At 55.4% G+C, this 13346-nt stretch overlaps 1 protein-coding gene across 4 annotated transcripts in view; it reads left to right on the top strand.

Annotated features, from left to right (window-relative positions):
- Positions 1-13346, top strand: part of CCDC88C (coiled-coil domain containing 88C) — a 121587-nt gene that overhangs the window by 65672 nt on the left and 42569 nt on the right. For all 4 annotated transcript variants that reach the window (XR_012073801.1, XR_012073803.1, XR_012073802.1 and 1 more), the window contains exons 7-12: positions 156-296; positions 721-905; positions 1586-1667; positions 2014-2172; positions 10414-10560; positions 11205-11349. Coding sequence is in view for 1 of the 4 variants with exons in the window: in XM_006208196.4 (XP_006208258.2) it covers positions 156-296; positions 721-905; positions 1586-1667; positions 2014-2172; positions 10414-10560; positions 11205-11349 (859 nt within the window). In the remaining 3 variants the exon portion in view is untranslated. The remainder of the gene's footprint in view (positions 1-155; positions 297-720; positions 906-1585; positions 1668-2013; positions 2173-10413; positions 10561-11204; positions 11350-13346) is intronic.

Raw genomic sequence — 13346 nt, 5'->3', positions numbered from 1 at the left:
TCTCCTCGCCACAGAAAATCTGCCAGTGAGGGTGAATAATGTCAGGGGACTGAGTCAGCTGTGCCCACCCCACCTGGCCACTGAGAGGGGCGCTCTCGGGGACCCCCGTGGCCACTCCCTTCCCTCCTCTGCAGTACCCGACTCTGTGCCCACAGGTGACCCACAACCAGGAGAACGTGTTTGACCTGCAGTGGTTGGAGCTCCCGGATGTGGCCCCCGAGGAGCTGGAGGCTCTGTCGAGGAACATGGTCTTTCACCTCCGGAGGCTCATCGACGAGCGGGATGAGTGCACGGAGGTGCGTGTGCGGGTGATCTTGGCAGGACGGGTCTGGGAGGGATGCGGGCCTGGACTGCCCTCCTCATCCTGACTCTTCATCTCAAGCCTGATGCCCCCTGGCCCTCTCTGTCTGGTTTCTGGTGGAGTCACCTCCGAGACCCCTGTGGGAAGGTAGAAGTTCATCCAAACTTAGAACTCAGGGACCCTCCTCATTCACATGCTCCTTTTTGTCCCACTGAATAAATACTTCATCTCCTTTTAAAAACGTACATCCCATTTCTCCTGTTTCCCTCCTGGTTTCTCAGTCTGGCCGACATCTTTTATTGCCTTCTTGTCTGTTGTCAGTTGTGCACGGAATGTGGGCGCAGGTACTGTGCAGGGTGTGGGTGCAGGAGCCCACAGTGCTAGCCTCTCCTTTCCCTCTCCCTGCCTGCCCCCTGCAGCTGATCGTGGACCTTACGCAGGAGCGGGACTACCTCCAGGCACAGCACCCACCCAGCCCCATTAAGTCCTCCAGCGCCGAGTCCACCCCCAGCCCCACCAGCAGCCTCTCCAGCGAGGACAAGCAGCACCTGGCCGTGGAGCTGGCAGACACGAAGGCCAGGCTGCGCCGTGTCAGGCAGGAGCTGTGAGTCCTCTGGCCGGCCCCGGGCTGTTCTGCTTTTATGCAGAGACGTGTTTCTAGCATGTGCGGTTCACTCCTGCGTAGCAGTGAACAGGAGATCTGACTTGGGCCCCAGAGTCAGCTGGGCTCTGCTCTGAACGTGGGTTGATTACCTCCCTCCCCCAGCCTGCACAAAGAGGGGTTCTACCAGGTCTTCAGGGCTCCTGACAGTCCACACTCAGGCTGTCTGGGCCTTAAATGGCCATGCACTGGTGTGGTTTTTGGCTGGAGGGAGGATGCTCACCTCATCTGGTGAGCGTGTTCCCCATTTCCTAAGCTGGGAGTGACACTGTGCCCATCATCTGAGGAGCTGCCCACTTCCACCTCCTCACCAGTGAGTGGGCTGTGCGGCCTGGCTGGCAGGGGAATGTTGCAGCTGTGGCCAGGGTCTCCTTACCTCTCTGTAACCTCAGAGGGAAACCTAACTGGTACCCAATGGATGTAGTTTGAGGGTAGGCGTTTAAGACCTTAAGGTGGAAAAGAATTTGATTCAGGGACATTTCTGCTCGCCCCACGTGCCAGTTTCCCTCCTTATCCCCAGAGCCCAGTCCTTCCTTTCCCCACCGGGGTCTCGCTGGTGGTGGGCTGCTCCGGGTGCTTGCCGAGTAGACCCTCTCACCACGCGTCCTCCCAATTGCCCCCAGGGAGGAGAAGACAGAGCAGCTTGTGGACACCAGGCATGAGGTGGATCAGCTGGTGCTAGAGCTGCAGAAAGTCAAGCAGGAGGTAAGCAGGAAGAGGTGTGGGTGTGGAGGGGGGGTGGGGTGGCTTGGGCTCCCCGGTAACCAGTAACCGTGGCCCAGGGGTTCAGGAATGCAACCCTGGGAGCTTTCAGCAAAGGCCTCTGTATTCAAACTCAAGCAGCACTGCCTGAGAGCCAGTTGTCCTGAGAACAGCTGTGAGGGTGACAGTTTTTTAGGGACAGCTTGTGGGGACCACATGCAATGGCCTGCACGTGAAGCCCCTGGGCCACCGAGATGGCGTGGAAACACTGCACTTCAAAGACTCAGCCCTCTCCTCCCTCCCCAGAGGAGTGTCCTAAGCGAGGCTCCTGTCTTTGCCCGTCTCCCAGAACATCCAGCTGGCAGCTGACGCCCGCTCTGCCCGCGCCTATCGCGATGAGCTGGACTCCCTGCGGGAGAAAGCGAACCGCTTGGAGAGGCTGGAGATGGAGCTGGTGCGCTGCCGGGAGAAGCTGCACGATGTGGACTTTTACAAGGCCCGCATGGAGGTGAGCGGGGAGCTTCCAGTGGGCGGGGCCCACATGGAGGTAGGTTTCCTGTGGGCAGGGCCCGCATGGAGGTGGGGCTTCCGGTGGGCGTGGCCCACATGGAGGTGGGGGTTTCCGGTGGGCGGGGCTGGCAGGACGCCTCTCTGGACACTTCTAAGAAAGCCCTTTCTATGGCTCTGTCCTTGGTGGCTTTGGCGGGGGCAGAGCTGTAACACTTCTACAGCTGTTGCTTCCTCTGCACCTCAGGCCTCCATCTCTGCTCCTCCATCTCTGCTCCTCCCCTCTCTCGAAGTGTCAGGTGGTCAAGGGAAGGAATATGGTTGGGTGGTGAAGGGTACTGATTTCTTTCCAAATTTTTCTTTCTCCTGCTTCATGCCGCAGCGATGACTTTCTAGTCACCTGTCTTCTTTTTTCTTAGACTCCTTGCAGTTTCTGTGGCTACATCTGGCCAGGACCAGCATCCTTATCTGTAAAATAGAGATAATTGTACTAATTCCTGAGGTTTTTAAGATGAAAGAGGTAAAATACCTATTGTTTGAGCAAACCACAGGAAGCCCTCAGTGCTGGACCCTACTCTGATACCCAGGTTATGGTAGATGGAGGGGAGGCTGTCAGGGCTGAAGCAGGAACAGAGACCAGGGCCCAGGGGGGGTCACTGATGCTTTGACCACTCACCCTGACTGCCTCACATCAGCAGCGGGTTCCTGGACCCTCTTCTGAGAATTTAGGAATTTTGCCCCATTGCCAATCTTGGGGTTTGGAGGTGGTTTTAATGAGCTGGGTGAGGTCAGTTTACCAACACATACTGAGGGGCCTTTTCGATGGTAAGAAATAATCCCAGTGTTGATTCTTGCTGCCTAGGAGGCTTTTGAAGGGACCGAACAGAGGGCTGGGAAGCACAGTGTTGCGTCCTCCCTGTTCAGGGCCTCCTGCCTAGCTGCTGACAGGCGTGCTTGGGGAATGCTCTCCCGCTGTAGGTGGGCCCTCGGGCCCCTCGGCCCTGCAGAGGCAAGTCAGGGAAGGCTGTGGTCCAGGGCCTGTTAGTTCCTCAGACCTACTCAGGGAGTGTCGGTTCCCAGTGGAATGTTAATGACACAGCATTCACCCTGTCCCCTGCAGAGAAGGCCCCTGGGTGCTGAGAGAGGGTGGGGGTGGGAGACTAGCTCTGGGCTTTGTCCTGGAGATGGTCCACTGGTTCTGCTAAACTTGAAAGGCATAAATCCCGGCACAGCAGGTTCCAGTATACAGGCACATCCCGGGGCTTCCATGGATGGCTGGAAACGCTGCCGAGAGAATTGGGGACAGTCAAGCACAGGTTTTCCCCAACTGCTGCCTCAGCGGCCCCTCCAGCCCCTCCTGCACTTGGGGACCACAAAAGCATGGCTCCCATGTTTCACCCCGACACCATCCTTGAAGGCTGCAGTCTGTTTTCATTCCTTGCCTTGTCCAAGCAGACACAGTGACTTAGCGCCTGCTTGGGGCCAAGTCCTATACCGGATCCAGACACAAACAAGACTCGCTCCCTGCATTCAGGGTGCTTCCTGACTTGTAGAGGTGTTTCACCTGGAAACTGCTTTTCCATGTTTTCCAATATCATGCCTCTGTGTGGTAACAGTGGTATTTTCTTAGTGAAGTTACCATGAAGCTACTAATGCTTTAAATTTTGCATTCATATTGTTAATCACGAGAGAAAGTCCTGTAGCATCCATCTATGCGGATATTTCCTTGGGGCAGGCACATGTGACACACGTGGGTCTGCAGATGCTTTGTTGCCGAGGCTGGCTAGTGAGTCCAGGCCTCTAGAGAGAGGATGACCCTGCTCTTCTCAGATGCCTGTGATGTCAGGGCTCAGAGATCAGTGGCGAGAAGGAGCACGTGTCCTCATCCCTCCTAGGACTGGTGTAGGTACAACGGCCTTGCGAGCCACCTGCAGACCTGCCATCCACCCTGCATGGCCCAGGGCCTCATGTGGACCTGGAGCCTTGAGGGCGGGGCCTGCTTGACACACACATGGCACTTGGTCATCACCACATAAGTTAAATAAAAAGTCGTCGCTCAGTAATGAAAAGACTTGCTGTCTGGAGAGAAGAATGGGGAAGAAGCATGAGTTTTTGTCTCCTTCGGAACAAGACAGTGTTAGATGTGATGGGCAGTGGGACAGAGAGAGGGGTGTGATCATGAGCTAGCTCCCACGCACAGACAGCCACCGTTCAGGGGCGCTCCTCTGGATTTAGTGGGGAGCAACCCTCCCTCAGAGCCCGTCCAGTCTCACTGTCGAGAAACAGCTGCACATCACGAAAGGGAGAGTGTGTCAGGACCACATGGGAGGAAAGATAAAGGATGAGGGTTCAGGGCGAGGGCAAGGTTAATTTTGGTTAGAATAACATGGAACACAAATTTCCATGTTTTGTTTTTAAACTCCTGGTGGTGTTTATGTGGGTCCCAGTCCAGCTTACATAAGGATTAAGATTCAGGGAGAGGAGCGCAGTGTGGGGATCCCTAGGCACAGCAGGCCATATTGGGTGGGGCATGGGGTGGTCCTCGAGATCCCTTTGTAAACAGTTGTCACGCCTCACTGCTATCAGGGCACTGGGATGCTGTCCAGAGGGCGTGGGAGGGGAGACTGCCTGGGAGATTCCTGCTGTCCTGTGTTTTGTTAATTGGCTGAAATTCCCAGTGGTGAGGATAGAGGCATAGGTCCGTGTGCATCCTGAGCAGGGTGAAGACAAGGTGGGCCTGTCTCCACTCCTCTGAGGTTTATAGCTTCCTGGTCTGTGCTGACTCGGAAATAAACAGAAGTCTGAGAGGTGGAGACCTAGCAGGGTACAGTCCTAGCTGCCACATCAACCTGCTGGGTGTTGGGCAAGTCTTGTCCCTTCTGTAAAAGGAGAAGTGGTCTGGGCATCTCTGAGACCCTGGTGCCCCAGTGAGCTTATCCTAGCGAGCCCCTCTCCACAGAGATGGGGGTCCCTGGAGCCAGTCCCTGCAGTGATTGCTGGTTAGTTGGTGAGGCATTTGGGAGCTGGGCTAATGATCAGCTCACACATGTCACACCCTTAAGACATCCCTGGTGTTGCCCAGGTTCAGGAGGGGAGATGGGCTGTGGGTTTGGTCTGCCCTGCCCATCCCGGCCTGGGAGATGGGGCCCTGTCTCCACTCACCCTCTGCCCAGGTCCCTCTGACCCCAGGCAGAGTCACTCACCTGCACTCTGGGGTTCCAGCAGCTTTCCTCACCAGGATGCGGTTCCTGGAGTCAGAAACTACATCTCCATCATCTTGTGTGTGGGGGGGTGATGCTCAAGATACATTTGTTGATTTGACTCTAATCCTTAGGATCCCCAAGATGCTGCCATCTTTAATTAAACAAAATCAAACCCTTCCCACTTTCCCCCGTCCCTCCCCAGCCACTCGGGTCCCTCTCCAAGCCTGTTGGAAAGGAGAGAATATGGCTGTGTCCTTCATTTCCTCACCTTCTACCCCCGGCCCTCCTGTTTCAAGTAGCCAATCTGCCTCCACCTCCACTCACCTGAAACCACGCTTGAGAATCAGGGTCCATGGTGCTGGTGCCAAGCCCAGTAGGCACTTCCCAGCCTCCCTTGCCCACCTCTCTGTGGCCTCGGACACCACCGCCCTCCCCTCCTCACTCATCTGGCTTTCCTGAGTCTCTCACTTCACCTTCTTGGGCCCAAGCAGGTGGTCACCTTGCTCTGCTCTGTTATCTGGCCTTTCTCCACGATGTCTTCTCTGCCTTCCACCCCCTTCTTTAGCTGACATGCGCAGGCTGACAAGTCTCAGATCTTCATCTTTGGGCTGGGTCTCTCCCACCCTCTGAACTTCCATCCGTCTCATGGTCAGTGTGTCCAAATCTGCTGTCCCCCTCCTCCCTCAGACCTGCTTGTACTGGGGCCACCATCCACCCACCCAGGTACTTGAGCCAGAGCCTGGTCAGCCTTGATTCTTCTCTCTCTACCCTCCCCCACCCCAGCCCCAGGTGCTCTCCATCCTTCAGAGTCCATTTTTCCACCTCCCTGCCCGTCCCTGGCCAGGGCAGGTGTTTGGAGAGTGAGTCCCACCGCAGTGCCAGCCTTCTCTGTCATTGCACATATTATCCCAGTGCCTGCACAGGAATAATACCATCTTTATTCTAGAACGCCCTCCACAGCCATCTGAAGTGGCCGTTCTGCCTCTGTCTTTCTCTCACATCCGCCTGTGCTGCTGCCAGAGCAGCCTTTCCAAGAGCTCCGCAGGCACCTCCCCGCTGCTCTTGGGAAAATATCCACATTCCACCTCTGACGCTCACCCACTCTGGTCCCCGTGGAACCTTCTGCTCCAGCCACACTGAGCTCCCTCCAGGTCCCCTGGTGCCCTCTGAGGCCCCCCAGCCCATCCCATCTCCCCGCTACTGCACAGGGCCAGTGAGGGGTGGGTGGGCCAAGCTCTTCAGGCTTGTGCGCCCCAGACAGGCTCATCACGTGGAGTTGTAGAGATACATGTCCCTGCTTCCCACCCACAGTGGGAGCTCCTTAAAGACTGAGTCTGTGCCTTCCTGACTTTGAGTCTGAGTCCTTGGAGCCCAGCACGTTGTCCAGCTCAGACAGTCCAGGGGCAAAATCCGGCCCGCCAGCAGTTCTTAAAAGTAAAGTGTTATTGGAACTCAGCTACACCCATCCCTTCACACAGTCCAGGGCTACTTTTGCACTGTGCCAGCAGGGCTGAGCTGTCGTGACAGACTTTGGACCTGAAAAGCCTGAAACATTTACTACCTGGCCCTTTACAGACCCATCGTCTGGCCCGCAGTGGGTGGGTGCGGTGAGGTTTCTAAATGAGAAGCAGTAACTGTGCATTTATGCAGCTTTTCCTACACGGCAGGAACTGTTAGCTCAAACCATATCATCACATTTAAGCCTCAGGATGGCCCTCTGCGGTTGAGCAGCCCCTGTTAGTTTCTCTTATTTTTTCAGATGAGAAAACTGGGGATTAATTAGTAACTTGTCCAGCATCACAGTTGGTGAGGAGGTGGGCCTGGCATTGAAATGCATCTCTGCGCACCTCCAGGACCCCAAGGAGGAAGGAAATAAAAGGGATGGGGTCATGCAGACAAAGGCGGTGCAGGGGAGAGGAGGATGGGGGTGCTTGGCGAGGAGGTGGTGGCGGCCAGGATCTTGGATGCCATGAAGGGCGGAGGGAGCCTGGCCTCTGGCGGTTCATGTCAGCACCTGGACATCAAGGTGTAAGTGGGGAATGTTAAAATGCAGGGAACCAAGATCACCTTGAACAGGGAGACCTGTTCCACTTAGGAGTTTCTGTTTCTTTGCGTTTTCTAATAACTTCTAAGGAATACGGATAAAATTCAGTACACGAAGTTAGAGCAGGACAATCCCGATGCTTGGTTTACGGTTCTGTCCACCGCAGTCCCCCAGTCAGACAGTTTAAAAGCAGGTGAGTCGTCTAGGACTGCGGCGGACTAGACGGGCAGACTGAGGTTAGCAAGGGGGCGATCTTTACTGGGTGGGAGGTCTGCCCGCCCTGAGTGGCATGACTCAGAGTCTCCCCCCACCTAAGGGGCTGGCTTTCTGTTGCTCTGCACACCTTAGGGGTCCATTGGTGCTGCAGTCTGAGCGCAGTGTGAAGGAGCTGGTTGTTTGGTGCTTTTAGGGGGTCAGGAGGCACCCCTGGAAACAAGTGTTTGTTGCATGGTGGGTGCTCACTGAACACCGGACTGAACAGTGTCCTAGGGGGCATGAAGAGACGGTGATAACTGTCTGCTGACCTGCCTCCTGGCCTCAGGCACTGGGCAGGGACTATTCGCGTGCGTTATTGCATCTAGCCTCAGCCCTGTTTTTGTGCCCAGCACAGGAAGGAGAAATCCACAGTCGAGGGACATGCACTTGCTTCAGGTCCCACGGCTGCTAGTGCATGTGGCAGGCCTGGGACGGGAGCCCGTCAGCCCACGTTCCCAATCACTGCTCTGGTCACCATGCAGATGAGCAGGGGCGGCTCTCCAGCCACTTGGGGACTGACCGTCAGGCCTGGCCTGTGACTTCCTAAATGTGGCCTCTCAGCTGTTGGCCAGGCCTTTAAATAGCCTCCTGGTTCAGCTGGGGTCAGGTCCATGCCCAGAGGCGAGGAGCTGGGCGTCCCCCTGCGGACTGAGCCCTTGTCTTGCTGTAGGACCTTGGGCACAGCGTCTTACAGATGTGCCTTCTCACTTCTGGGTGGTGGGGTGTGCAAGGCTGGTTGCCTTATTTCTGTTGCCTAGTATGTGGTGGAGGTTGACACCACCAGAAAACTGAGACGTTTTTGAGTAATAGAAATTATCCTATCCCCTGCTGTATTCTGCTCCCGGTCACCCTCATCTGTCCCTGAGTGTTGGAAATCTCCAAGGCCTTCAGGGCCCACTTCCCATATCAGGGCGTGATTCAGCTGACGGGTGTTCATTAACACTTCGTATGGCCCACAAGAGCAGACGAGGAATAGTCCTACCCCGAGGACTTCAGTCTGGGGTCCCGCTCACCGCTGCCTCACAGTGTGCCCAGGGCACTCTGGGAGCCCAAGTACCTGACTCAGCAGGTGGGACAGGGGGAATCTTTAAGCACTTCTCAGAGGGGGCAACTCAGGCTGGGCTTTGGAGGTTGAGTAGAAGTTGGTCGTGAGGACGAAGGGGTGGCTGTGTGTGGGAGCTCAGGGCCCAAGAGTGTGGTGATCCTGGGGAGTGCTGGTGGGCAGTCTTGCTGGAACGCGAGGTGAGAACAGTGGAGACAGTAGCCGGAGAGAGAGGATCAGGTCTTCTTCCTGCTTGAAGCCCCTCTTTCTGCTGTGGCTCACACTGTTATTGGTAGTCTGGGCCTCTTACCCACAGGAGCCCCTCAAGGATGGGTTGCAGGCAGCCTGAGGGCAGTGGAGAGGATACAGGTCTGGAGCTCTGTGGCCCAAGTTCGAGTCCCAGCTTCACTGCTTGCTGGCCTTGTCCCTTTGGGCTTATTCCTTAATTTACCCAGATCAGCCTCTTCATCCGTAGGAAGGCACTTCTCCTGCCTCCCCTCAGGGCTGCCATGAAGAGCGAGTGAGGCGGGGACAGGGAGCACCTGGTGCGGGGCCAACCACACACTGGACGTCTTCTCCGGCAGAGAGAGGGTGCCCAGGTGAATCTAGAGTTTTAATGACTAAACCCTTCAAGGCTGCCAGGCTTTGATCAGAACTGCGTTTGCTGACCGGAAGGCATGCAGTTTCCCCTCCACCAAGAGTCTTGGATTCTGGCCCATGAGGGCAGATGACCGAGTGGTGGATGAGCAGGGGCTCCCAATTGTTAGAACCGGCAGGCAGGGCAGGCCCACTGGGAGAGACTGACACAATTCTGGGTGTGCATGTTGGCAAGCTGAAGGCGTTCGGGGGAACCTCAGTGCCCCAAGATGCTGAGTGGTGCTGGAAGGGCTCCAGGAGAGGAGAAGTCGAGAAGCCCCTGAACTGGGTGAGGAGGGGAGCAGAGATGAGGCCCCACTGCATGCTGGGCCGTGTGCACGGGAGTGAGTCCCGTGGACCCTTGCCCGTGAGGGGCTCTGCAAGGGAACAGCCGTCACGTTCCACACCCAGCACGGGCCTGACACACAGGAGGCGAGGCACTTCTTGTGGGTTCACATGTGTTCATGACTTAACTGTCTTAAAGACTGTCCTGTTTCCAGGAGGCTGCTGAGAACTGTTGTCTTTGCAAAAGCATGTATGTAAAATGCTCAGGTGTGAGCTGTGCATTGAACAAAAGCTTGTCTGAATAGCTATTTTTTTCCAGGACCCATCAGTGGAATGAATGTTGAATTCAGAGGACTAGACTCCGCCCTTGAACCCAGGACAGACTCGTAGCCCCCACCCCTTCCTTGTTAAGGAAGTGGGGGCTCCGTGAGGTCTCGAGTCTGTCAGTGGAGTCTGCTTGTCCTGCCGGACGAGGCTGTAGCTGCTTTTGCACTGTGGCCAGCAGAAAGTAGACACTGGGGAAGTGTTACTGTCCCAAATTTAAATATTTTCTTGATTCATAGATTTTTTTCCTTTCAGCAGAGAAAGTCGATTTGGCCCGACCTACTGAAAAAGGCAGAGGTGCTAAATGGTGGAGATGAAACTCCACAGCAGCGGCCTCGTCCGCGGATTGTTTGTTTTTGATTTGGAGGCCAGGAAAGCTGTGGTCTCTGAACCCTGTTGTCATGAACCAGGTGCCCTTATCTGATGGTTCTTGTGCATGTTTTTGCTGCCCAGGAGCTGAGAGAAGATAACATCATTTTAATTGAGACCAAGGCCATGCTGGAGGAACAGCTGACGGCCGCTCGGGCCCGGGGCGATAAAGTTCACGAGCTGGAGAAAGAGAACCTGCAGCTGAAGTCGAAGCTTCACGACCTGGAATTGGTACTGCAAGCTCTGGTCACCACATTCGCTACAGATTGGGGGCAGTTTCGCGTTTACGCTGTGCCCTCCTCTGATTTTTTCAGTCGCTGGGTTTGGGGCTGCTGCCGACCCGGTAACCCGCTGACCGCAGAGAGTAGCGTGCTCAGCTCAGCGGGCTGGACCAGGCTCCGCTTCCCGCCCGCAGACGGACAGGGCGGGACCGCTGTGTTCCTTTTCTGTACACGTGGGTGTACTTGTGCACCTTTTGCAAGAAGGGTCTTTGCTGGTGCTTATGGTGTGGGTTGAGCTACAATTTGTAGGTTTCTCTATAGGCTTCTCAAGGCATGTTAGGCCTTCCCTCGAACGACCAAGCCACCGTCACTATGGTACTCACTTTAAAGCCCTGGGCCATAAGTCACTTTGTTGAGACAGTTCAGTGAGAGACCTGGGCCTGTCCCTGTCACCAAGCTTGCCAGGGCGAGATATCTTTCCGTGACTGTGATGCTCACAGCTGGACCCTCTGTTGGACTCACTTCTGTGCAGGGAGCTGAGCAGGTGCCTGAAGTCCTTTCATCCTCAGGGAATGAGGGTGGTGGCATGGAGGCCAGGCCTGTGCAGAGGGGGCCCCCAGCCACATCCTCACAGCTTCCCTCTCCTTGCACTAGGATCGGGACACGGATAAGAAGCGAATTGAGGAGCTGCTGGAAGAAAACATGGTCCTCGAGATTGCACAGAAGCAGAGCATGAACGAATCCGCCCACCTCGGCTGGGAGCTGGAGCAGCTGTCCAGGAATGCGGACCTGTCCGACGGTAGGCAGTGCCGGGGGCCTGGGAGCCCTCCTGGCTGCGGCCGTTTCCTCATCCGAGGAGCCGAGCCCTTGGCTCTCAGCCCTTCCTGTCAGGCCATCCGTTCATCCCCAGAAAATGGGATTTCCTCCAGTTGCCACTTGGAGCTGTTTTATTGCCTTTCTCCCCAAGGAGGACACGAGGCGTCTGGCAGCCTTGATGTCAGGACATGAAACACAAATTAAGTGTTGCCAGGTTTCCCAGTTCCCATGTGGACAGTCCCAGGAGCTTCCAGATTATAGCACACTGACACCCGGAGGACATCGCAGGCCTATCTGTTGATGGTTGAGAGCTCTGGATGGCAGGAGACGTCCCCAGTGGTCACTAATCCCCACTATAAATGTACCCTGGGCATTATTCTCTCCATTCATTTACATAATTGGGCAGGACGGATGCAGTCTGTTCTCTGTCTCCCTGGGTGGGGGCTGCTAAGTGACTGCTTCTCGCAGGACCCAGGCCTCCTCTCCTCCCTCCTGTGCTGGCACCGCTGCCCCTGCACAGACGAAGTGTCGGCCAGGGGAAGGTGGGTGGGGCAGCAGCCAGCCCTGCAGCAGGAAGCTTCAGCGCCCGGCAAACAATAAGCCAGTTCCTGAGCTCAAAAATAGAACACGTGCACCTGATGGTGCGAGTTATTGTTTGCCGAGAGCTTTTCAGAGCGAGGTGGGGCTTTCGGCTGGTTTTAGGAGGTTGCTTTTTCAATTCTGTTAAATGTCCCCAAGAATGAGGGAAAGGTTGTTGAAAGTAGCTGGGAATGTCTTCTCTTTGAGGGGTCCCATCAGTCCCAAACCTAAAGTCAGTTCATTTAACTGTTAATCTGTAAGGGAGGCGGTTCTTTCTGTGGTTTGGTGCCTGGGCACCGTGCTGGGGCCTGCGGATGGATCTTCCAGACTCCCTGCTTTGGGAAGATGGATCCACCGGGGAGGACCGCTGCCCCCTGGTGGACCAGAGAGGTGGTGCAGGCTGCCTGGGACAGTCTCAGACCAAATGAGAATTTTTCTGTTAGAAACCCGGGAAGCTTCCTCTCTTTAGGCTACTCAGTATAGTTCGTGGTCCACGAGCATGATTTATTTTTGGTGCTTCCAGCTCCTGGCACTTAGCTGGGGGCTCATGAACGTTGGCTCGAGTGAAAGCATAATGCAGGCAGAGCCTCATGTACCTTGCCTGTGTGGTGTGGTGGCTTCTTGAGTCAGAGAAACGTGGCTTAAAGTCCTGCCTCCTCCACTTGTTAGCTAGGTGACCTCTTTTAGGCCTCAGTTTCCTTATCTGCAAAATGGAGGCAGTGAAACTGCCTTGCAGGAGGTAGCAGTGAAGCATGACACCGTGCCTGGCCCACGGGCACCAGGAAGGGGCAGTTCTTATTGCCTCTGGCTTATTAAACTGTATCCCATCGCTCTGGTTGAGGAGCATGGCACTCAGTAGTAGACTTGTGTCATCCTAATAGTCTTCGAGGCCCTGGTTCTTATGAAAGGGCAGTGAGGCTTGTGGTCAGTTCCACTGTTGGACTTGTAGAACCTTAGGAATGATTCCCCCTGAGGAGGGTTTCAGTTTGGGACGATGAAAAAGTCTGGAGATGGGGGTGGTAACGGTTGCATAACACTGAGAATGTTAAAATGGTAAATTTCAGGTTATGTACATTTCACCACAATTTTTTAAAATGTTCTTTTTTCATGAGCGCTGCAGAGGTACCATCCGCATGATCACAGGCTCTGAATTAGCAGAGTTTTCGTTTTGGTTCATTTGTAGCATAGTTTTCATGTTGAGATGCACGTGTGCTTATGTGCGTCAGCGCTGGGACTGGGTCAGGGCCCCGGACGCTCCGTCCACCTCCGCTGCTGCGCCAGCTGTCGGCTTGGGGTCTTGAGGACGTTCGGGCCTGTTGGGTCTGTCGTGCTATCCTTGGTGGAAGATGAGAACTCAAAGGAGGTGTCGGACGCCCTTCAGTCCTTATGATTGCCCAGAGG

The sequence above is a fragment of the Vicugna pacos genome, chromosome 6, assembly GCF_048564905.1.
Source record: "Vicugna pacos chromosome 6, VicPac4, whole genome shotgun sequence".
Taxonomy (NCBI): Eukaryota; Metazoa; Chordata; class Mammalia; order Artiodactyla; family Camelidae; genus Vicugna; species Vicugna pacos.
Note: the sequence above shows the minus strand (reverse complement) of the source record. Positions and strands in the feature narration are given on the sequence as shown.